Source organism: Lepidochelys kempii, chromosome 20 (assembly GCF_965140265.1).
Source record: "Lepidochelys kempii isolate rLepKem1 chromosome 20, rLepKem1.hap2, whole genome shotgun sequence".
NCBI classification, from domain to species: Eukaryota; Metazoa; Chordata; order Testudines; family Cheloniidae; genus Lepidochelys; species Lepidochelys kempii.
This window is the reverse complement of record NC_133275.1, coordinates 20859268-20883269: the sequence shown is the minus strand read 5'-3', so window position 1 is coordinate 20883269 and position 24002 is coordinate 20859268. Positions and strand designations below refer to the sequence as shown.

The 24002-nt window shown below is 52.7% G+C and overlaps 1 protein-coding gene across 2 annotated transcripts; it reads left to right on the top strand.

Annotated features, from left to right (window-relative positions):
- Positions 1-202: 202 nt before the first annotated feature.
- LOC140900664 (cAMP-dependent protein kinase catalytic subunit alpha-like) lies at positions 203-24002 on the top strand. 2 transcript variants are annotated; one of them, XM_073318283.1, is made up of 10 exons: positions 203-398; positions 10187-10248; positions 11623-11751; positions 11931-12029; positions 20025-20107; positions 20994-21120; positions 21364-21459; positions 21576-21698; positions 22826-22990; positions 23794-24002. In XM_073318283.1, exons 1-10 carry the CDS (start codon positions 203-205, stop codon positions 23917-23919), a joined length of 1206 nt encoding a protein of 401 aa, XP_073174384.1. In that variant the 3' UTR covers positions 23920-24002. The 2 variants fall into 2 exon arrangements, with proteins under 2 accessions (XP_073174384.1, XP_073174385.1); XM_073318284.1 differs by lacking the exon at positions 203-398 and adding an exon at positions 7683-7692.

The window sequence follows — 24002 nt, the reverse complement described above, 5'->3', positions numbered from 1 at the left end:
TGAAGTCGAGAACAATCAGCTCAAACCCCCTGTCTCTGTCGTGAGTGGAGGAGTTTTGCTGAGGCTTGGGGCCATCCCTCTAGTTCCTGATCCTGCTGTCTTCTCCGCTGCTGGGTATACCAAGGCTGGAGGATTCCTGGATCAGGGCTGAGCTTCGCGTCTACTCTGGTTGTGAGGGCCGGGGAAGGAGGGAGATAAATAAATGAAGGGAAACATGAGCCATGGAGCAGAAATGACCTGCCCCAACCCCAGCAGGCACAAAGGCGCTAAGATGTCACTGCTTCAGAAGCTGGAGACCCTGGCTGGGCGGATCTTCTACTGGGGGTCGTGGAGCGAGGCGGGGGCCCCGGCCAGTAGCAAGACAGCCCACCTTAGCCAGCCTGACACTGTTTCCCAGCGTGATCTGCAGCCGAGGTACAGCTGGGGGAGGGATTGATCAAAGAGGGCGGGGCTCTCTCCAGCTTTTAAGCTTTGGCTCCTCCCCTAACGCTCATGGATCAGCTCCAGAGCTGAGTTTATTGAGTGTGGCATTAAATCTGGCCACTGGGAAATCGATCAGGGCTGCTGCTGCATCAACTTTCCAGCCCTGGGGCAAAAGTTCTGTCCTTCATCTGTTCCGATAGTGGGCGGTGGGGATGAGGCAGCGTGCTGGCATCGGGATCGGAAACTCCAGGAGCTCTGTGCAGGATCCGGCTGTAGCCTGGCACTCTCTGGATGGGGGAATCCGGGCGGCGTTTGCCAAGGAGGGAAAAGATCCTGGCAATATCTCAGAGTTGAGAAAGTCAGGCTTCTCGTCAGAAATGCAGGAGTGGGGGAGGGGGCGGGAAGCCCAGTGCTGGAATTGCCAGCCCTCGGATTGACTATCCAGGTGGCTGCAGTGGCCAGCTCATCCTTCATGATGTTCGCCAGCCTCTAGCCAAGGAACTTGTAAACACTTTTGTGAATGAACTCCGCCCCCCAGCACAATCCTCAGCCCCAGTTTACAGAGCTGGAAAATGACTTGACTGAACTCACACAGTCAGTCAGGCCTCCTGAGCGCTCCTGGCTTATCCAAAGCAATGTCAAGATGCCCCATTACCTCACTGGGTGCAGGAGCAGGTCCCACAATAACCCTGACCAAATGCCAGCGTGGTTAAGGGTACGCCACCTCCTCTGAAGTCCACCTCCCAGTGTGTTGGACCCTTCACTCTTCTGCACCGCAATGTGCCTGTTAAGGAGCTGCTGTCCCCACCCCAGAAGCAGCTGCATTTTGGTGCTGGAGGAGCAGTCCCCATGCAGCATTGCTGTGCGCTGTTGACCAGCTGCCATGACCCACCCCATGAACGTGCTTAGGGATGAGCCAGCCTATGAAGGAGAGGGGGCAGGAAGGGATTTCAAGTCATGTCTTTGACCTTATCTCTTGGCATGAGGGTACAGTTACATGCCCGGGGACGGCCAGACAGCAGGAGGCATTTGGCTTTCGTGGCATCCGCTGGAGCTTTTAACCACCCTGGCCCATGTTCCCTTGGGGGAGGAGGGGCGAGTGTAACCTAGTGTGTGTTGTGTGTCCCTGACCCATAGACGCTGCGAGTCTGTTCCTGCCCCAGCTGCAGAGCCTGGCTGTGATGAAAAGTTGTAAAGACTCCGGCCTTTAGCTCCTCAGGTCCCTGGTTCAATCCTTGGTGTTGACCGAAACAGTGGTTGTCACAACCCCTTGGACTCCTTCTGGACCTGGCTAGCTTTGGTCTTGTGCTGGTCAATTGCAAGTTTCTCAGGGCTAAGCCAGCTCCTGGGAGCCTACGGGTGGGTCTTTGCTCCAGAGTTAGCCAGGCTGATCAGCCCCCGGTAGCCTAGTCTGGGTCTGAGCAGCCCCCTGCAAAGCCGTTTGAGTAACTGTGTCCTCACTGGCTCTGCACTTGTTCCAAGGGAAAATCCCAGGGCTCTTTGTGCTGAGATGCTCAGATTCTTTCCCTGGCCATTGCGGGAGAACTTGTCTGCCCTGTAGAGGAATTGTGAGAAGGCCTTGGGGGACTGTTGGCACACGAGGGTTTAGCCTCTGCAGAGTGGGTGGGTTCCAGCCCGAGTAAAAGCAGAGCCTAACTGCTACCGTGCCCCCAGCTAGGCCGGCTGGCCCCTGGGCTCCATCTCCCACCCCCACTTGGCCGGCTAGCCCCTCCCAACTGGGGTCAGAGGTGTTTGTGTGTGGAGAGTAGTGGGGTTACGTCAGGTATGCCTGCCATGCTGCTCCAGGCCAGAATTTAGGGGAGACCCCTGGTGGTGATACCATGTAGTGCTGGCATGGCAGTGGCAAGCCAGAGAGATCTCCAGGATGTCTCTGTCAAATAGCCTGGATAGAGGATCCCTGTTTAGTATCTCTGCTTTGTGGGGTGCCCTATAGAGGGGCATGATCTAGTGAGTTAGAGCAGAAAAGGGGCGGGGGGCTTGGAGACAGGACTCCTGGGTTCTATTCCCAGCACGAGGCAGGGAGGGGTGGTGTATTGCTTAGCGAAGGTGTGGAGAACCAGGACTCCTGGGTTCTGTTCCCTTTTTGCCACTGTTCTGCCATGGGACCTTCAGCAAGATTCCTTCCCTTCTCTCTGCCTCAGTTTTCCCACCTGTAAACTGGGGTTGATTGTATGCCATGGGAGTTCTGCTTTGAGATCCTCAGGGTGGGGGGATAGAGACGGGCTTTCACAGCTCATAGGGGGATAGGGAGTTACAGTGAGGCGGCTGAAGTGGTGTGGGGGGGGAGTTGGGGGATCCTCTCTTCGTCCTCCAGGAGTGGATCAGGGCAGTGTCCAGATGCCCCAAGGGATTATGGGTGATGGGGTATTGGCTAAGAACCCAGTTAGACCAGTGTGGATGGGGTGGGGAAGCTGCAGTTGTTATTTATAAATAGACCCCTGGAGCATCGCTGTGTGAACGTTGTCTCCCTCCACCATGTGATCGGCTCTGTCCCTGTCCTCCCCACCCCCTCCCTGGATGTGCGTCCTCACGCCCAGAGCTCAGAACCCATGGAAGGGCTGGCGGCAGGCGCTGCTTTCTGGAACCAGCTGCCCTACATACCGGGGCGGTGAAGGGACACTTTGGGGCGTTGCCCTCGCCTCGTTGCTGCCTCCATCCCCAGGCAAGTGGGATTGGCAGCACTGGCAGATCCACCTCTAGCGGCAAACAGGAACCCAGGAGTCCGGGGCAAGGCTGACCTTGGGGGCGGACACTGCTGTATCCAGGGGCAATAGGCACTAACGGGCACAGACCCCCTGCGCCAAGGGGGCTTGAAGGCACCTGTCACCGGAGGATCCGGACACCGTGATGGGGCCCTCCAGCCTGGCATAAACCCGGCCCCTCCGATGCAGCCGAGGGAGTGGTGGTGCCAGAGACACACCCTGGAGCTGCACTGGGCCCTGTGCTGGCTCGGGTCTCTCCTCGGCTCGCCGGAGAAGCCGGGGTCGAAGCAGAGGTTGTGTTTGCTCCTGCTGCCTGGGACAAAGTCCCCCATGAGGCGCCAGGCCAGACCTCCCTCTCTGCCTGCCATGACCTCCTAACCACAGCCGGCGGCCTCCGTGGGTCACAGCATGGACGGTAAAGGGGGGCTTTGGGGGAGGGGATCCCAGGCAGGGTGTGTGGTCATCTCCCCTCCCTTAGTATCCCTGATGGCTTGAAGTGCCAGGGTCTGTCCCTTCCTTCCTCTCTGCAAAGGGGAGCTGATGACTCACAGCAGGCACACGGTGATCCTGCACCCCCAAGGCACAAGCCAGTTCTGGTCAGTGGTCAGCTCGTTTGAGATCTGCTTAACCCATCTATGAGTTTAACCCTCTGAGACCCGAAGCTCACCTCTACCTGCATCTGGTTACATTATGGTAGCTCTTGAGCCCTGACTGAGCTCAGGGCCCCATTGTGCAGGGCGCTGTACATACTTCCAGTCAGAGACAGTCCCTACCCTGAAGAGTGCAGAGTCTAAATTGACCTGAATGGGGAGGGGAAACAGAGCCCTGGAGCGAGGCAGTGACTTGCCCAAGGTTAGAACCCTACCTGCTAGGCTGCGCTGCTTCTCTATGCCAGTTTCTACTAGCAGCCTTGGCTGTGATCTTGCCGTTGTGATCTCTTTGGGGCAGGGAGCGTGGCTTTGTACAGCACCTAGCTCAATGCGGCCGAGCCTGGTGGGGGCCTGTTGGTGCCATCGAATCATAGGCTTGACATCATTGTAACCAATCCCCATGGGAGGTGAAAACCTGGCAGCTCGTTGCACCCAGCGGCCATCCAACAGGAGGATGTCAGGGTTCAGGGCTCTGTATCCCTGGCTCCCACAGCCACCTGGCCTGTCCACCCCGATCACTGTAGTGAAGGTCTCAGTACTCAGCTCTCTTCCCCAGCCCAAGCGAGAGGCAGGACGGTCGTGCACTGGCCCCTGCAATCGTTAGCAGGGTGCTGGGTGTAACGCGGACCACGTGCGCCAGACCGGGTTGTAATGTAGATCTTCATTAGATCCTTCGCATCAGGAGCCAGGCCCTGGATCGCTTACGCTCCAGCCCCATCACCTGCCCCCTTGGGCCTCTTTCCCCACTGGGCTCATTAAAGGAAATAAACCAGGTTTTTTTTGGAATCTGCTTGGTGCTCACCAGAGAGAGACAGTGAGTCCTTAGTGGCAGGGAAGCTCTGGGTTTAACCCTTCAGCCACCAGCACTGGAGGGATGGGGAGGAGGTGGATTCTCCTCGGTTCTGCCCAGGTAAGATGGAGTTTACACTTTGGGAGATCGGGATCTGGAGCAGCTGGGGGCATGAGATGGGCGGGATGTAGCTGGAATCAGAATAAGGCCTGGGGCTGCACTAGTGATGGTTCTTTCCTGTGGTGCTTGCAGCTTGCCCTGCCCCGCCCTTCCCCCCATCCTGGTCAGGCGTCATCCCAGTGGAAACCCTCCCATGGCCAGAAATGGCATCCAATGTGGAAAGTGGGGCTGAGGCAGGTTTGCTAACGTGCATCTAGTGGCCTGGGGGAACAGGCCTCAAAGGGCTTAAAATCTAAATCCATGATGGCAGGTGATGATGCTTGGCTAAGAGGGAGGATGGAGGGGAGTGGAACAAGCCCATGGGGGAGCTGTCAGCATGTTTGTTCCTATCGGACAATCATCGCTCGGGCACGCAAGGGCGGAATCTGTGTGGGTGTTAACCCCGGTGCCATTCTCCCTCCCTGAGTTTTCACCTGTAATTTCAGGATCTCTTTGCTGTTGTACAGTGTCCTGAAACAGCTGCCCTGTTTCACCCCAGAGGTGGCTGCATTTTGGTGGCAGATGAAATGATCCTTTTAGTGACCACTTAGTATTGGCTGCTGTGGAAGCTTTGCCTTCAGGAGTCCTGACCCCCTGTCAGTTACACTCCAAATGGCAGGGGGAATGAGCCTGCTTTTAAATTCTGGCTGCATTCCAAGGTGACCAGTCCCTGTAAACCTCTAATCTGCTCTTCACCATTCATGCCCTTTTTGCCTCTGGGGCGTGGTGAAATTTGATTAGTCAATTTCACTTTGTTTCTGATTTCTCCTGTGTTGATTTGCAGAGGCTGGGGGCCCAACACTGGTTTTGGAGGCGGAGTCTTTAAAGTTTTGTCAAACCAGCCCCCCTCCCCCAAATAGGGGGAAAGTTGTGTGACGTTTTGTAACCCTGGCCTTGTGCAACTCAATTGTTTTTCTTATGCATCTGGCCCTGATCCTGCAACGGGATTTCAGAAACAAGCCTAATCTGTCCTCTCTAGGTTCTTATTCTGCTCTTATCACCGCAGTATCTGAATGCCTTCCAGTTGTGCATTAAATTATGTGACTTCACATCTGTCATGTGGCTTGTTCTCTCATCTTCTCCCTTGAAGGAGAAGTGAGGCAGTGGAGTGTCTTATAGTTTTTGAGGTTCCGTAGGTCAAAGAAATGGGTCTGGATTTGGGATGGTCCCTGGTTCATGTGGCAGGTAGTTCCATAGTCTACAACCAGACCCTGAGGAAACTCTGTCTCCTGCACAGCTGAACTTCACCGTGGTGGTAGGTGCCATTGTACCAATGAAGTAGAGTTGTCAGCCATTATCTTTCTGTCAAAGTCGTACGCTCATTTAGATCCCCCTTGCCGCAAGCCATGGAGGCCTTGAAGATGGGGACTGAGAACTTGACTTGGTTTGAAAGGCAGAGGCTCTACAGTGAAGCATGAGGTTGGAAGCTGCTACCCACAAGCTGGCGTGCATTAGGTTTCTGTAATCACAAATGTTGGGCCTAAAACTTGTCATGTCTCTTTAAGAGCAGTCTGCCCTCTGATTAGGAGACTCAGCTCTCTTCCAGATAACTCTGATCTCTCCTAATTACAGGTCCCTAGAGCCCTGGTGCTGGGCTCTGCTGGGCTTTGAATCAGGCTCTGATTTCCCTTCAACAGAGAATGGCTTTGTTAAGCAGATCTGTTGTCCTAAGTGGTCTGAGCTTGTGCATTTTCCTTTCTGTGTATTGGGGTTGATCCCTGTCCCAGGTATTCGAATAATACCTCGTGCTGCTGCATTGGATACAAGAGAACTGGGTGCATTGTGATAAGCAAGAGTGCAGTCTAGCGGTCAGAGTAAGGAATGGGAGTTGGTATTCCTGGCTCTGGGATGGAGAGTGGGATCCAGTGGTTAGAGCAGGGGACTGAGAATCAGAACTCCTGGGTTCTATTCCCAGCTCTGGGAGAGGAGTGGAATCTAGCGGTTGAGGACTCTTGGTGCTCTTTTCAATTCTTCCACTTCCTGTGCAACAGTGGGCAAGGTCATGTCTCCCTGCCTCAGTTTCCCTTCCCATAAAAAAGGGAATAGTACCTACCTCCTGGAAGGATTAAGGAGGTTAAGGTTTTGCTCAGTTTGTTGAAAGGTGGTACAAAAGATTAGCGGTATGAAAACATCTCCATTAGCCAGCTATCCTCTGGTGTTTATCCTGGCGCAGGTCAGTGTGTTAGTCTATTGTGTAATTAGAGACAGTCAATTAGTTTCATATGCCAGATTTGTGCCATCTGACAAAACTGACATGAATAGAAATGCATTAATGGGTCTTTAAAGGGGCTCTCTCAGCTGAAAGGCCACTGAGCTGGAAAGGAATGGCTACAAAACCTCGGGGTTATTAGAACAAGAGGATTCTAAAAATCCAGGTTGCCATTTACTATTTATGAGTTACCATCAATGGCATGCAGGCTCCTAAAGCCTATAAGCCCTTTGGAAAATGTTACCCTGTTCCCGCTATTGCTTTTGCATAGAAGTTGCTCAGATACTAGGGAGCTGGGCACCCGTATAAAACCCTGAGATAGATAAGTCTGTCTGCTAAGCAAAGGAAATCTCACTAGTATCAATTTCACTCCTGCTTATAGTCATTTTCACTCTAGGGCTCTCTGAGCTGCAAGAGGCATGGGGGACCTTTTGTCTGTTTCAAGTGGGACTTAGTTCAAAAATAATTGGAATATTTCAGGATTTGTTTTTAGACAGCATTGGCGGGTTTAACCAAAACTTAAATTTTTGGAGGCCAAATTTGAATTGGCTGCTCGTTAAATGGTTTTTTAATTACAGTAGCCCCCAGAGATATTGATTGCAACCGAGGACTCCTTGTGTCTGGGTTCTGTACAGACCTGAAATGAGCCAGTGTCTGCCCCAAAGAGCTTACAATGGAACTCCCAGAGCTTGCAATTGATTGTACAGGGAGTATCCCCTTGGAAATCAATGGGGCTTAGTGCCAGGGTCTGTCCATACACTCAATTGCGGGATTGGAGCCTCAGTTAACCCTTTGTCCTGCCACAGTGCTGAGAACCTGCAGGATGGCATCTTAACCCTGCTGGCGAAGGAGTGAAACTGACCAGTGTAGAGGCACTGTGTACGTTCCTATCCTGCCCTCACTACCATAGTGTTTTGTCACTTTTCAGTCCATGCCATAAGCAAGGTGACTCCCATCTGTCCCCTGCAGTTCATTCTTTCACCAGGGGGAGAGCTGTGTGTGCAGTGGAGGTGCTGGTTTTGGTAGGGTCTTTTTATACATGCCTGTGCTGTGCTGTTTTTATAGTGGGGAAGGCTGATCAGAGGAGGGCACATAGAACTAGGAAGAAGAGGTGGGGAAGTTTGAGATGATCCCTAGATCCTGTGGCAGTCAGTCAGTCAGCGGCTTCCAGCAGCTGAGGTTTTGAATAACAGAGGCGTTACGTTTGCATACCCCTCCCCTTAGAGATTTCCTGGGAAACGTACTTAACTTTAGAAGGCCCCATAGTTTCAGATGATCCCTCAAAGCCCATAACCCTTCCCTGGGTTTCCATCGGAGACGTCACATACAGTCCCACAATAATACATAACCGCCTGCCTTTGTAATACAATGAACTCCTAAGCTACTTAAACTTAGTTCTGTAAGGTACGGCCAGGAGAGTGCAGGAAATTGTCTTCTCTGTCCCGTGTCCATGCAAGGATCCCTCTTCCCCGCCCCCTTGGGGCTGGGATCGATGATGGGACACAGTGGCTGGTGAGCCAAGCCTGTTTCTATAAATAATCCAGAGAGAGTAGGAGACAAAGTGAAAGTAGGTCAGACAGACTGAGCGTCTGGGGGAAGCAGATGTGAATTCAATCCCGCTCTGTAGGGCTCCACGGGAGATGGGCTGTGGAGACTAGAGGGTGAAGGGAGTGTGGGCGGGGGTAGTTAGCCAGCAAATAGCTGATCCCTAAAACCCTTTCAGGGCTGCCCTGCCCTGTCCTGTGGGATCAGGGGAATCCCCGTAATCTTGGTCTCCTTCCCTCCAGCAGTGAATCAGTCACATCTGTAGGATGTTGTTCTGCTTCGCTGGTGCATTTCAGGCCCTCGCCTGGCCCATTTCTCAGCTCTTTCTGTAGGGCAGGGATGACAGGACTAGAGCGCGGTGATGCCGGGTTTCCACAGAAGTGTTGCTATTTAGCGATTAAAGTGGGGGGCTCCTGGGGTTCTGTCCCCAGTTCTGGGAAGGGAGTGGGTTGTAGTGGAGAGAGTGGGGCGGCAGGGAGTTGACTCCTGGGTTGTGCATCTGTGACCCCAAGAACTGCAGCACCCACATCTGGATCTAGGCTTTTAGCTTGTCCCCTCCCTGGCATCTCAGCACCAATGATCCCTGGGGGAGGCAGTTAACTTTATACACCTCCGGTGTGGGGGAGACTTGCCTGTGATGGTGGGGGCAAGGGGGGAGCTCTGGGCTCAAAGCCACCCCCTGCTGCTGCTCTGTGCTTGGCCTTGCTGCTGCAGCCATTCCAATCCCGTGGGCGTCTCTTGCACTGTTAAGAGCTGCGGGACTTGTCCCTGTTGGGAGCAGCAGGAGGCAGCGAAGATAAAAGGGGCTCTCAGTACCAAATATCCCTCCAGATGCTGCAGATTGCTCCAACCCTCATCCCGCTTCCTCCCTCCCATGGTTCTGGGATCTGGCAGCAAGGACAGGGAGCCCGGCTGGCGAAGGAAGGATCACCTGGCTGGATGCCAGAGAGCGGGACACTTGGCTGGTCCCAGGCTGCTGCTGTGGAGGCTGTGGCAGGTTGTTTTAACCCCTTTGTGGGCAAAGCCCAACTGGGGTTTGCAACTTTCACGGCTGCCTTCTGCAGCTCTGTGTGTGTGCACGGAGCACCCCCTTGAGGGCTGTTGGTGTCATTGATCTGTGAGGCCTGCATGGTTGAGAGAAGGCTACACACAGGCCTCTGCCCTTTGAGCTAAGGGGGAATCTCCTTCCTCTTCACCCCCCTTTGCTGGCAGCAGTAGTAGATCACGTATCCTCCCATTAGGGCAACTTGATCCATGCATCTTAACGTCCTTTGGAGGGTTGTACGAGTGTCTCCTTATGCGGTGCAGTTTCTGTGTCGAGGGGCGTGGACCAGGCACCCCAAGTGGCATGTTCAGCGGGGGGATAGAGGCACAAGTGCATCCCCTTGGTGCTGGGGGCTGCATTAGCCCTCCCTGACGGGGCTGTTTGGTGTGTCCAGGGGCACGGGGGTGGGGATGTTGCGGGAGCACCCCCACATGGACCTCTCCCTAGCCAATCCCACCTGAGCCGCCCTTTATAGCCAATGAGGCATCACCATCCGGCTGATATGCTTAAAATCCCCGTCCCCTTTGTGACTGTGTGCCTCTTTGCTGAGTGGGGCGGGGCCTGAAAGGGGAGCTCTGTCCACCAGGCTGGGTGCCCCACCTTCTGACTCCTCACGCTGCTCCCTCTCTTTTTCCCTTACAGTGGAGGAATTCTTAGCCAAAGCCAAAGAAGACTTCCTTAAGAAATGGGAGAGCCCCTCTCAGGTACTGTGCCCCCAACCCAGATCACACCCCCCTCAATCAAGGCCTTTGCAGCCCCAGGCTGATTACTCCGCAGTCACCCCCTAGATCTCTTTCCCCATCACTGAGCCACCTTGCCACACAGCCTCCTCTGATGGTCTGGGGGTTGTTTTTGCTCCTGGGGGGCGGGGCTGAGTGGACCATGTTGCTCTCCTGCCCGTCCCTCCAGTCTGCCCTCTGGTAACTGGAGGGCCAAAAACTCTGTAGGTTCAACTCCACTCTGCTGAGGGAGGGGGACACTAACAATGTGGGACTCCTCCTGATCCAGCCTGTCTCCCCCATCCTCCTTCTGAGGGTCCAGCGTGGTCGCCCAGCCCAGCCCCAGATTGGCTCCCAGGGGAGTTGTGCTAACAGGGACCCTGTTCAAAGGGCCTCCATTTGCTGCCTACGCTTGAGCGCAGTGCCCCAGTGCCCTGGGTCTGTCCCCGCTGGAAATCCCGCCTGGGGTGGTTGTGGGTAATTCCTGAGGCAGAGCTGCTGGTCCCTCTGCAGCACCGTCACTTTGCTAGTCCTCCCGCACACCCTGTGTCATTAACGCCATGGCACAGATGAAGAAACTGAGGCCCAGAGGGGAAAGGGACTTGGTCATGGGTATAGGAAGTTGGTGGCAGAACTAGGAAGAGATCTTTTGACTCCTAGTCTCCTGCCGTCTGACCACTACACTTCACTCCCTCTCCTCACAGACCGAGGGCTAGAACCCAGGAGTCCTGACTCCCAGCCCCGCCCCCGCCAGCCCCACTGAATGGAGGTGGGCGGGTCGCCTGTCTGGAACTGGAGTTTGGTTCTGCCCAAGGAGCAGGGAGTCCCTTGTCAGTGTCTCCTTAAAACTGTAGTGGTTTCCTTTGGCGCCCTCTGGTGGTGAAATGTGACATGTACTTCATATCAATGTTCTCAAGAACAACCCCAGTGCGGGGCTAGCGGGTGCTGTGCTGCAGGGAGTGGCGGGCTCAGTAGGGGGCACTCTCCCATCACAGTTAGTGATGACCCTGTGGGGGCTGCCGTTCTGGTGAGCTATGAAAACCAAAGCTCTGACCAGGGGCGGCTCTGCCAGTTTTGCTGCCCCAAGCAGTTGCTGCTGAATTGCCGCCACCGGAACAGCGGCAGAGCTGCCACCAACTTGCGGCTGTGGGACACAGACTGCCACCCCCATTCTGAATGCCGCCCCAAGCACCTGCTTGGAAAGCTGGTGCCTGGAGCCGGTAGTGGCTCTGACCCCCCTCATGGTCATTAAAGATCCCTCCAGTCTTGCAGTGCAAATCCCACTGTCCTGGGCAGGTTCCTTCCTGATGCCCCCAGGACCAGTCTGGCCCCACATCACATTTATTTTACCCCTTCCAGAATACGGCCAGTTTGGATCAGTTTGATCGAATCAAGACCCTGGGCACGGGCTCATTTGGGAGGGTGATGCTGGTGAAACACAAAGAGACCGGGAATCACTATGCCATGAAGATCCTGGATAAACAGCAGGTAAGATGCTGGGGGCTTCCGTAGAGATCTGGCCTGGGGCCGTGGAATCCCCAGTGCAGGGGAGGGATTTGGGGCTGAACCCTGTGTGGGGACGCTGGAGAAGGGAGTGCATGGGAGGCGTAGGGGGTGCTGTGGCAGCAGAGGAAGATCAAGTGTTGCTACTTCCTTTTCTCTCCCAGGTAGTGAAGCTGAAACAAATTGAGCACCCCCTCAACGAGAAACGGATCCTCCAGGCCGTCAACTTTCCATTCCTCACCAAGCTAGAGTATTCTTTCAAGGTAGAGAGAAAAGGAGTACTTGTGGCACCTTAGAGACTAACCAATTTATTTGAGCATGAGCTTTCGTGAGCTACAGCTCACTTCGCCGGATGCATACCATGGAAACTGCAGTAGACATTATATACACACAGAGACCATGAAACAATACCCCCTCCCACCCCACTGTCCTGCTGGTAATAGCTTATCTAAAGTGATCATCAAGTTGGGCCATTTCCAGCACAAATCCAGGTTTTCTCACCCTCCGCCCCCCCCCCCCCCCCAAACTCACTCTCCTGCTGGTAATAGCCCATCCAAAGTGACCACTCTCTTCACAATGTGTATGGTAATCAAGGTGGGTCATTTCCAGCACAAATCCAGGTTCTCTCACTCCCTCGCTACCCAAGATCCATAAACCTGGAAATCCTGGGCGCCCCATCATCTCAGGCATTGGCACCCTGACAGCAGGATTGTCTGGCTATGTAGACTCCCTCCTCAGGCTCTATGCTACCAGCACTCCCAGCTACCTTCAAGACACCACTGACTTCCTGAGGAAACTTCAATCCATCGGCAATCTTCCTGATAACACCATCCTGGCCACTATGGATGTAGAAGCCCTCTACACCAACATTCCACACAAAGATGGACTGCAAGCCGTCAAGAACATTATCCCCGATAATGTCACGGTTAACCTGGTGGCTGAACTTTGTGACTTTGTCCTTACCCATAACTATTTTACATTTGGGGACAATGTATACCTTCAGATCAGCGGAACTGCTATGGGTACCCGCATGGCCCCACAGTATGCCAACATTTTTATGGCTGATTGAGAACAACGCTTCCTCAGCTCTCATCCCCTAATGCCCCTACTCTACTTGCGCTACATTGATGACATCTTCATCATCTGGACCCATGGAAAAGAAGCCCTTGAGGAATTCCACCATGATTTCAACAATTTCCATCCCACCATCAACCTCAGCCTGGTCCAGTCCACACAAGAGATCCACTTCCTGGACACTACAGTGCTAATAAACAATGGTCACATAAACACCACCCTATACCGGAAACCTACTGACCGCTATTCCTACCTACATGCCTCCAGCTTTCACCCTGACCACACCACACGATCCATCGTCTACAGCCAAGCTCTGCGATACAACCGCATTTGCTCCAACCCCTCAGACAGAGACAGACACCTACAAGATCTCTATCAAGCTTTCTTACAACTACAATACCCACCTGCGGAAGTGAAGAAACAGATTGATAGAGCCAGAAGAGTTCCCAGAAGTCACCTACTACAGGACAGGCCTAACAAAGAAAATAACAGAACGCCACTAGCCGTCACCTTCAACCCCCAACTAAAACCCCGCCAACGCATTATTAAGGATCTACAACCTATCCTGAAGGATGACCCAACACTCTCACAAATCTTGGGAGACAGGCCAGTCCTTGCCAACAGACAGCCCCGCAACCTGAAGCAAATACTCACCAACAACCACATACCACACAACAGAACCACTAGCCCAGGAACCTATCCTTGCAACAAAGCCCGTTGCCAACTGTGTCCACATATCTATTCAGGGGACACCATCATAGGGCCTAATAACATCAGCCACACTATCAGAGGCTCGTTCACCTGCACATCCACCAATGTGATATATGCCATCATGTGCCAGCAATGTCCCTCAGCCATGTACATTGGTCAAACTGGACAGTCTCTACGTAAAAGAATAAATGGACACAAATCAGATGTCAAGAATTATAACATTCATAAACCAGTTGGAGAACACTTCAATCTCTCTGGTCACGCAATCACCGACATGAAGGTCACTATCTTACAACAAAAAAACTTCAAATCCAGACTCCAGCGAGAAACTGCTGAATTGGAATTCATTTGCAAATTGGATACTATTAATTTAGGCTTAAATGGAGACTGGTAGTGGCTAAGCTATGTTTCTTGACTTTAGCAAAGCTTTTGACACGGTCTCCCACAGTATTCTTGTCAGCAAGTTAAGGAAGTATGGGCTGGATGAATGCACTATAAGGTGGGCAGAAAGCTGGCTAGATTGTCGGGCTCAACGGGTAGTGATCAATGGCTCCATGTCTAGTTGGCAGCCGGTATCAAGTGGAGTACCCCAAGGGTCAGTCCTGGGGCCGGTTTTGTTCAATATCTTCATAAATGATCTGGAGGATGGTGTGGATTGCACTCTCAGCAAATTTGCGGATGATACTAAACTGGGAGGAGTGGTAGATACGCTGGAGGGGAGGGATAGGATACAAAAGGACCTAGACAAATTGGAGGATTGGGCCAAAAGAAATCTGATGAGGTTCAATAAGGATAAGTGCAGGGTCCTGCACTTAGGACGGAAGAACCCAATGCACAGCTACAGACTAGGGACCGAATGGCTAGGCAGCAGTTCTGCGGAAAAGGACCTAGGGGTGACAGTGGACGAGAAGCTGGATATGAGTCAGCAGTGTGCCCTTGTTGCCAAGAAGGCCAATGGCATTTTGGGATGTATAAGTAGGGGCATAGCGAGCAGATCGAGGGACGTGATCGTTCCCCTCTATTCGACATTGGTGAGGCCTCATCTGGAGTACTGTGTCCAGTTTTGGGCCCCACACTTCAAGAAGGATGTGGATAAATTGGAGAGAGTCCAGCGAAGGGCAACAAAAATGATTAGGGGACTGGAACACATGAGTTATGAGGAGAGGCTGAGGGAGCTGGGATTGTTTAGCCTGCAGAAGAGAAGAATGAGGGGGGATTTGATAGCTGCTTTCAACTACCTGAAAGGGGGTTCCAAAGAGGATGGCTCTAGACTGTTCTCAATGGTAGCAGATGACAGAACGAGGAGTAATGGTCTCAAGTTGCAGTAGGGGAGGTTTAGATTGGATATTAGGAAAAACTTTTTCTCTAAGAGGGTGGTGAAACACTGGAATGCGTTACCTAGGGAGGTGGTAGAATCTCCTTCCTTAGAGGTTTTTAAGGTCAGGCTTGACAAAGCCCTGGCTGGGATGATTTAACTGGGAATTGGTCCTGCTTCGAGCAGGGGGTTGGACTAGATGACCTTCTGGGGTCCCTTCCAACCCTGATATTCTATGATTCTATGATTCTAAGTCATTATGCAAGGTAGCCTATTTCCCCTTGCTTTTTCCTACTCCCCCCCCCCCCCAGACGTTCTGGTTAAACTTGGATTTAAACTTGGAGAGTGGTCAGTTTGGATGAGCTATTGCCAGCAGGAGAGTGAGTTTATGTGTGTGTGTGTGTGTGTGTGTTCCCCGGGGGTGGGGGTGGGGGGTGAGAAAGCCTGGATTTATGCTGGAAATGGCCCACCTTGATTATCATGCACATTGTAGGGAGAGTGGTCACTTTGGATAAGCTATTACCAGCAGGAGATTGAGTTTGTGTGTGTATGGGGGTGAGGGGGTGAGAGAACCTGGATTTGTGCAGGAAATGGCCCACCTTGATTGTCATACACATTGTGAAGAGAGTGGTCACTTTGGGGGGTCGAAGGGCACAGTCTGCATCTCTGTTGTATCCTGAGAACAAACCTTCCTGGCGTGATGTCTGGGATCAGGTTTGGAGCTAAGAAAAATCAGTTTGGATCATTCCCCTTTTTCACTCTCTTCTGTTCTGCTTTTGACTCCAGGTTTTGAACAGTGATACTTCCCCCCGCAACCTAGTCAGTTTTGCTTTCGTTCCTAGCCAGTTTCAGTTTCCGGCTCCCATGCGCTGGCCCTAGGGCATGAGGTCTGGCTTGCAGGGGAGTCTCAGAGGAAGTCCTAACTCCATGCACAGTTGACTTTGTGGAGACTTTGAAACTATCACATGGGATCGTTTCCTCCTGGTGGAGTTTCTGTGAAAGATAAAATTCAGGCCCCTGGTGATGCGGCTTGGACCCTCTTCCCTGAACCTGGATTTTGGGGCCTGTGAGCTATACCCTGTGTGTAGGGGGGAGAGCAAAGGTAGTTGTCCCTTAGAGCTCCACAGCACCCCCTGTGGCTGGCCTGATTAAAGAGGGGCTGGCTCTGAAGAGAGACCTGTCTCCTCGTCTGTAAGCCTGTGGTTAGTGGGTTGTAGCAAGGAAGAGTTGTCAGCTCAGAGGAGGCTGCAGGATAAACTGAAGCCCCCTGCGGGAGCCTGGAGGCTAGGGTGATGGGTGTGTTAGCAGTAGGCAGTGCTGGAAGGGTCGTTTTCTTGGGGGCCCCTCATCGTCCCAGGGTTAAATAGCTTTGATCTCTGGCCCCTTGTCCGCAGAAGTTGCTACAATAGAAATATCCCACCTGCTCCATGCCAGCTGCGTGGGACTGGGCTGTGTAGCTCTCGGGTGACACAGTGGCACTGGGGCCAGCGGCTGCTGTCACACAGGCTGGCTCGCTGAGCCAATCGCTTCTCCTATGACAGCGTAAAATAAATACCTGAATCCGCGGGTGTAAATATGGGAGAACTTTGTTGAAATCAATGTGACTGCTCTGGATTTACCCCTCTGAGCTAGGAGTCTGTCCTGGTACATGCTGACTGGGCATTGGGGGCTGTCTCATTGGTAGAGGGTCAGGAAGGCCCATGTCACAGCCCAGAATGGCCTGAGCAGGGAGATCAAGGATGGGCTGCCTTCATCCCCTTCGAGGACAGCAGGGTTCAGGCATTGTTCCCCGTATGCTCTAGGGCACCCACCTTTACCCTGGTCCTGGCTCAGGGCATCACCTCACACTCTGTGGGTTTGCAGGGTCTTTTCCCAGTGAAAGAGCCTCACACAGTAATATCCTTAACCTCTATTTATTAACAGTTACCAGAACAGAATACACCCGCTCCGCATACAATGCCCATCACTGCCAATAAGGCAGACCAACTTTCCCTGGTGGCCAGTCGGGATCAGGTCGTGCTGGGTCTCCAGCTTCTGCCTGGTGTCATTGGCAGGGTGTTGAGGTCTGATATTGGGCTGTGTCCTGGAGTTGGTTGCAAGAACTTCCTTTTGGACCCCAGTTTATAGAGTGAAACTTGAGTCCTGCTTAGCTCTACCTTAACCCATCATTTTATGCAAGTAGTACAAAATAATTCTCTGACCAATCCGAACATAGTGTGAAAGAATTCTTTACCCAGTCGGATCCCACCACCTTAGTTGATGTACACCTAGCAAAATTAGTTAGAAACAATCAAAGAACCAGACAGAAAGCAGACAGATAAACAATAGAGAAGTGGGGACCAGCAAGGGAAAACAATAAAGAAGTAGAGATTTCACACCCGCACTGCTGATAAGTGATTCCTTTGAACATCCTAAGATCTGTTTCTTTGCCTGGTGATGGTGGGTCCTAGTAGGACAGAATTGCCTTCTGAACAGCCCGATATTACCTTGTTTTGATATAATTTAGCTGGAATGTGAGGATGTGACTTTCTGCTTCTTGGCTGCTGGCTCCTGCTCTCCTAATGCGGCTGCAGAAAAAGGTCTCTGACCATCCAGCATGGGGCGCTGTGCCCATGCCCTGGCTGGACCCTCTCTCCAGGGCTAGCTGGAAATTGACCCTGGGCTCGAGGGCAGGGGCAGTGGTCTCTGCTGGCTTGTGCGTGGGTGCTTAGTGCTCATGTTCTCATCACTGAGCCGGGTCGGCTTTCACTAGCAGAATGTTTCAGAGGGGCAGCCGTGTTAGTCTGTATCAGCAAAAACAACGAGGAGTCCTTGTGACACCTTAGAGACTAACAAATTTATTTGGGCATAAGCTTTCGTGGGCTAAAACCCACTTCATCAAATACAAGGAGTGGAAAATACAGTAGAGAGGGAAAATTCACAGCCCCCCAACGTGAAGCAAATACTCACCAGCAACTACACACCACACAACAAAAACGCTAACCCAGGAACCAATCTCTGCAACAAATCCCGTTGCCAACTCTGTCCGCATATCTATTCAAGGGACACCATCATAGGACCTAACCACATCAGCCACACCATCAGGGGCTCGTTCACCTGCACATCTACCAATATGATATATGCCATCATGTGCCAGCAATGCCCCTCTGCCATGTCCATTGGCCAAACCAGACAGTCTCTACGCAGAAGAATAAATGGACACGTTAGAGAGCTTATTCCTTCACTCTCCCTGTTCCCTGGTCCTTCTCGCATGAATAGAGAGCAACAATACCCGAAGTCCAAAGGTGCAAACAATTCGATGTTTATTGGGGTGAACTTCCAGCAAGCTTAAATCCAAGTTCCTTTTTCCTTATTTTCGAATCCCAACTTACTTCCTGTTTGCCCCTAATTTATATAGTAATATTCCTAGCTCTACCTTAACCAGTCATTCTACTGAAATTTACCTAACCAATCCTAATATATTGTAACATGATTAGCTAACCAATTATATCCCACCACCTTCATTAGTTTACACCCAGCAAAATTAATTATACAGCAGACAGAAACAATCACAGAACCAGACAGAGACCATGCAAATAAACAATAGCAAAGTGGGAACTATAATGACAAAACAATACAGAAGTGAGGATTTCACAACTACATCTATAAAGACATAAGGGTTTCCCAGCTGTGTCTATTGATAAGTGAGTTCTTACCAGACAGAAAACTATCAAACTAAATTTCCTTTTACATCTTCTAGGCTCTTCCCTTTCTCTGGTGGTGATAGATCGGATTATCATTTTAACAGCCCCATATTGACTAGTTTGGAATGTGAGGATGTGACCAGTCGCTTCCCAGCTTATGGCTGTCTCTGCTGCTTAGCCAAGGCATTGGCGTAAGAACAGGGCCTCAGACTGTCACAGTGAGAGAAGACCCTTACACAGATTCTTTCTTGTATACCTCTATTACTAGCTAAATGATAAACATATACCTAAATTCTTAAAGTACAGGCCTTTACAGGCAGGCCTGAATATCTATATCCTAACAACACAAATCTGACATCAAGAATGATAACATTCAAAAACCAGTAGGTGAACACTTCAGTCTCCCTGAACACTCAATAACAGACTTAAAAGTGGCAATTCTTCAACAAAAAACCCTTCAAAAACAGACTCCAACGAGAAACTGCAGAACTGGAATTAATTTGCAAACTGGACACCATCAAATTAGGCCTGAATAAAGGCTGGGAGTGGATGGGTCACTACAAAAACTAATTTTTCCACTGCTGATACTCACACCTTCTTGTCAGTTGTTTGAAATAGGCCACCTTGATTACATTGAACTCATTAGCACTACAAAAGTGATTTTTTCGTCCCTTCTTTTGTCAACTGTTGAGAATAGCCCACTAGAGGAATGGCTTTGTTGGGCTCAGCGGAGTTACTTTGCAGCAGTGAGGGAGGGTGAAGCCAACCTGGTCAATTTCACACACCGCTTTTGAGAAAAAAGAACAGGAGTACTTGTGGCACCTTAATTTGTTAGTCTCTAAGGTGCCACAAGTATTCCTGTTCTTTTTATGGATACAGACTGACACGGCTGCTACTCTGAGACCTGCTTTTGAGAAGTTTCACTTCCTGCTTCTGCTCCTTTGGCTGTCAGACCTGGCGGCAGGTTGGGTTTCCCCTTTGATTGGAGACATCAGAGCTGGGAAATCCCTCTTGGGCCTGCCTGTCCCTGCCTCTAGACCAAAGGTGGGGGAGGGGTTGAATTTTCTAGGGCTCTAGTACGAAAATACTCCAAGCAAATAAAGCTTGCGCCCTCTCATTAGTGAGTCTGTTCCCCAGCCGCGTCTGTGCAGCAACTCCCACTGCAGGTGTGTGCCTGGGACCTTCAGCACCAAGCACAACCCCTCTGGCCCTTGAGCCAAAGGAGTAACAGAAGCAGGTGGTGGCAGTAGTAGGCTGTTATCTCCCAGACAGCGGGTGTACTGCATTGTGTGCTGGGGGAAGCCAGGCCAGTTCATCAGGCTCCCTTGAGGAGTGTGGGGTTAGTGCCCTGAAAAGGACGGGGCTAATAAAGGAGCAGGGGTGTGGTGAGCAGCTTCATCCCGGTGTCACAGGCACTGACGGGGGCCGGAGTGACTCCATCCCTTGCACTCAGTTTCTGCTGCATTTCCTTCTAGGATAACTCCAATCTGTACATGGTGAAGGAATACATCCCGGGCGGGGAGATGTTCTCCCACCTACGGCAGATTGGGAGGTTCAGGTGAGCGTTGCCACGGGAGCCGATGTTGGGGACAGAATAGCTAATGGATAGAGCTGGGTCCTAATCCTGCCTCTGCCATTCACTCCTTGTGGGGAGGGGGGAGAATCACTCTGTGCCTCCGTTTCCGCAGCTGTAAATTTGGGATTTAGTTCGGTAGAGAACTAGACCTTTTATCCACTAGCAGCATCTGCAGCGACGCTGGCTTTGATCCTCATGCTGCAGGGTGTGACCTGATCCCCAGCTGGGCTGGTCAGGAAGGATTCCCCATGGGGAGAGCTGCTGAGATCTTCTGCCAGCATGAGCCACAGTCAGTGGCAGGGATGCCAGGGCCAGATGGGGCCAGGCTGGATGGAGCTGGAGGTCCATGGGGGTGTGTGCTGGGGGGGGAGATGCTGGTCTGGGAGGGGTTTGCCAGGCTGGGTGGACTCAGGGGTCTAGCAGTGGTGGATGGGATGTGTGGGCTAGGGCAGATGGGGCCACCAGGCCCAGAAGGGTTGGGGCATCTTGCCTGGGGTTGCCTGGGTAGATGGAGTCAGGGATCTATAAGGAAGGTGAAGCAGCCGCGTAGCCAGGTGGAGGGAACAGGGGGAGCGATCACCCAGCGGCGCTCTGCAAGCCTGCCTCACTCGCACTGGGTGTCTGCAGCCGCCCTGACGCTCCCACCGCCGAGGTGCCGCCGAAGGCCCGCAGCAGGTGGAGGTTTCTTTTTTTATCGCCAAGATATTCAAAAGGCACCACTTGTGCTCAGTGAGGGGGGCCGCTCCCCCGTTCCCCCCCTAGCTACTGAGGTGAAGGTGGGGGCGGCAGGGGGCAGAGGGTGCTGAGCTGGCTGTGAGGGGGCAGATCTGGCCTGGGATGTCCACGTTCTCCTCCCACCTCATTGCAGTGAACCTCACGCCCAGTTCTACGCTGCGCAGATCGTCCTGACCTTTGAGTATCTGCACTCGCTGGATCTCATCTACCGAAACCTGAAGCCAGAGAATCTCCTGATAGACCAGCAAGGCTACATCTTGGTGATGCCCCTCCCTCACTCCTTCCCATCCCCATCCCCATCCCAGCGCTGGCTCCTGGCTCCCTGCCGTGATCTCCTGCCTGTCTAAGTCTCTCTCTGCTGCCATCCCCTTCCCAAAGCCAAGACACCCCCAGAAATGTAACACGGCCAGAATACATCAATCGTCTGCTCCCCCCCATTCCCCTCCTGCTGTCACAGCCTCCAGGCTGATCCAGCTTCTCCCCTCTCTGTGTTTTGGCTCCAGGTGGCGGATTTTGGTTTTGCCAAGCGGGTGAAAGACATAACCTGGACTCTGTGTGGGACCTCAGAATACCTGGCCCCTGAGATCATCCTCAGCAAGGTGAGCTGGGGAGGGCCTGTCTGCTGCCTGATCTCTTGCTGGTCCCTGGCCACCAGGTGGTTCCTCCCGCCCCCCAAATGTTCGGTGCATGACCCCAGCCTGCTTTCCCTGGGCAGGCTTATAACAAGGCTGTGGACTGGTGGACTCTGGGCATCTTCATCTACGAGATGGTGGCTGGTTACCCCCCATTCTTCACGGACCAGATCATGAAGCTCTATGAGAAGATTGTCTCTGGCAAGGTATTTGGGCTGTGGGAGGGGACACTTGTGTGATTTTGTGGGGGGCAGGATTTCGCCAGCAAAAGGGACGTGCCAAGTCTCAGCGACTGATCAGGGAGATGCTTACACACACCACACACGTGTTCATGCCCTCCCATGCTCCCCCAATCCCCAACACGTGGGCATCCTCCCTGTCATGTACCCCATTCCCCCTGCACCCCAACACATAGACCCTTCCTTGCCACATACTCCTGTTCTCCAACATATGGACATCCTCCCCATTATGTCCCCCACTCCTACGCCCCACACATGGGCCCTCCCTTGCTGTGTACCCTACTTCTCCAATACATGGATTCCATTCCCCACCCCACCACCACTGGGCTCCCTGTAACTCTCATGGGGACTCCTGGAACAGGTGCTTTTGGTTTTCTTATACACTGTCGTGAATTGCAAAACTCTCCACAACTCTGCTACATTGCAAGACTAAATGTTCCTTAAAGACATCAGTCACCTCCAGGCACTGGTAGAGCACTCATCACCATAGTAACCAAGAGCCCATAATATTCCTCTGCCCAGCCCAGCGCCTTCTCGCCAAGGATCTCAAAGCACTCGTGTCGGACACGGTCAGCTTTAAACGTAGTGGGGTTTTAAAAAAGCAAAGTTGTGTTGCAGACCTGGGTTCTGTTCGCGGTTCTCCTACCAGCCTGCTGAGTGACCTTGAGCAAGTCACGTCTCCCTGTGCCTCAGTTTCCCCTTATGTAAAATGAGGATAGTGATGCGGCAGCCCTGTGGAGGAAAAATGCTCAATAAGAGCTGGGGGGCTGCTGCTAATTAACCGTTTCAGCTCCTGTGTCAGTCCTCAGTAGCCTGAGGAATAACTTCTTGTCCACTCATTGTCCTGGAGTGTTTTTAAAGGGCTTGTTCTTTATTATTAGGTGTATTACAATGCAGTGCCTACAAGTCCCAGTCATGGGTCAGGACCCCATTGTGCTATAGGGCCGTACATTACTACGTGTATTATGGTAGTGCCCAGGTGCCCCAGGTGTAGCCCAGGACCCCCCCTGCGTTAGGGGCTGTACATTACTAGGTGTATCTATGAATCTAGCCACGAGGGCAGGGCAGACCTCTGTCTCTCCTCCCCACCCCAGTTCCAGTTCCCGGCTTACTTCAGCTTTGACCTGAGGGACCTGCTCCGGAACCTGCTGCAGGTGGACCTCACCAAACGCTTTGGCAACCTCAAGAACGGGGTCAACGACATCAAGAACCACAGGTGGTTTGCTACCACCGACTGGATCGCCATCTACCAGAGGAAGGTAGGAGGGTGGCGGCAGGCAGAGGAGAGCCTGGGTAACTCCCACCTGGTGCAGCCTCCGTCAGCAGGAATTGAACCTGGGATCATCAGTGCCCAGGCCTCTAGGAGCGCATTGGTTCCTGGGACTCTGTAGCAGGGTGTTGTGGCTGGGTGCAACCACTAGGGGGAGATATGCTCACCCAGCATTGGTTTAAAGTCGGGTGCCCTCAGTCACCTGTTTGTAACATGGTGGCAAAAGCAAGGTCCTGTCCCCACCCCCTGAGGATAACAGCCTCCTTCTGCTGCTGCCAGCTAATGGCATTATTTCTCCATGTCTGGTGGGAGAGGGCTGGGCTGAAGGTCCTGATTAAAACCCTCCTGATGATGCAAGTGGGGGCTCTTACAGGGATCCAAGGGGCTCGTGACCCCCTGCCCTTCCCTGATTGCAAAGTGAGAGGAGGAGGTTCTGGCTAGATAAAAGGGCTTGAGGAGGTACTGATCCGCATCCCTCACCTGGTTGCTAAGGGGCCCGATCCTGTATCCCTTAAGGGTGCTGGAAGCCCTCATCTTGGGCTGTTAAGGAGGGTGCTGGGGGTCCTGATCCTGGGCTCCTAAGGGGGGTCATGGGCTCCCCCTTCTGTGATTGCAAAATGTGCGGGTTTCTGGCTGTATAGTAGGTGCGGAGGCGGGGCTGATCCTTGCCTGCCTTGTTGCAAAGTTGGGGCCTGACCGTGCACCCCTAGCAGACCCAGGAGTGGCAGGAGATGGGTAATACAAATGTTGATCCCTCACTTCGTCCCCAACCTCCCCCCACTCCCTTCGCAGGTGGAAGCTCCCTTTATACCAAAGTGCAACGGCCCCGGAGACACAAGTAACTTCAACGACTGTGAGGAAGAGGAGATCCGGGTCTCCAGCACTGAGACGTGCACTGAGGAGTTTGCTGAGTTCTAGGGCGAGCGGCCCCCCCCGAGAAGGTGTGCACGGAGCAGGTGGGGGCGGGGTTGGGTTTGATCAAGAGAAAGACCCGAGTTCCT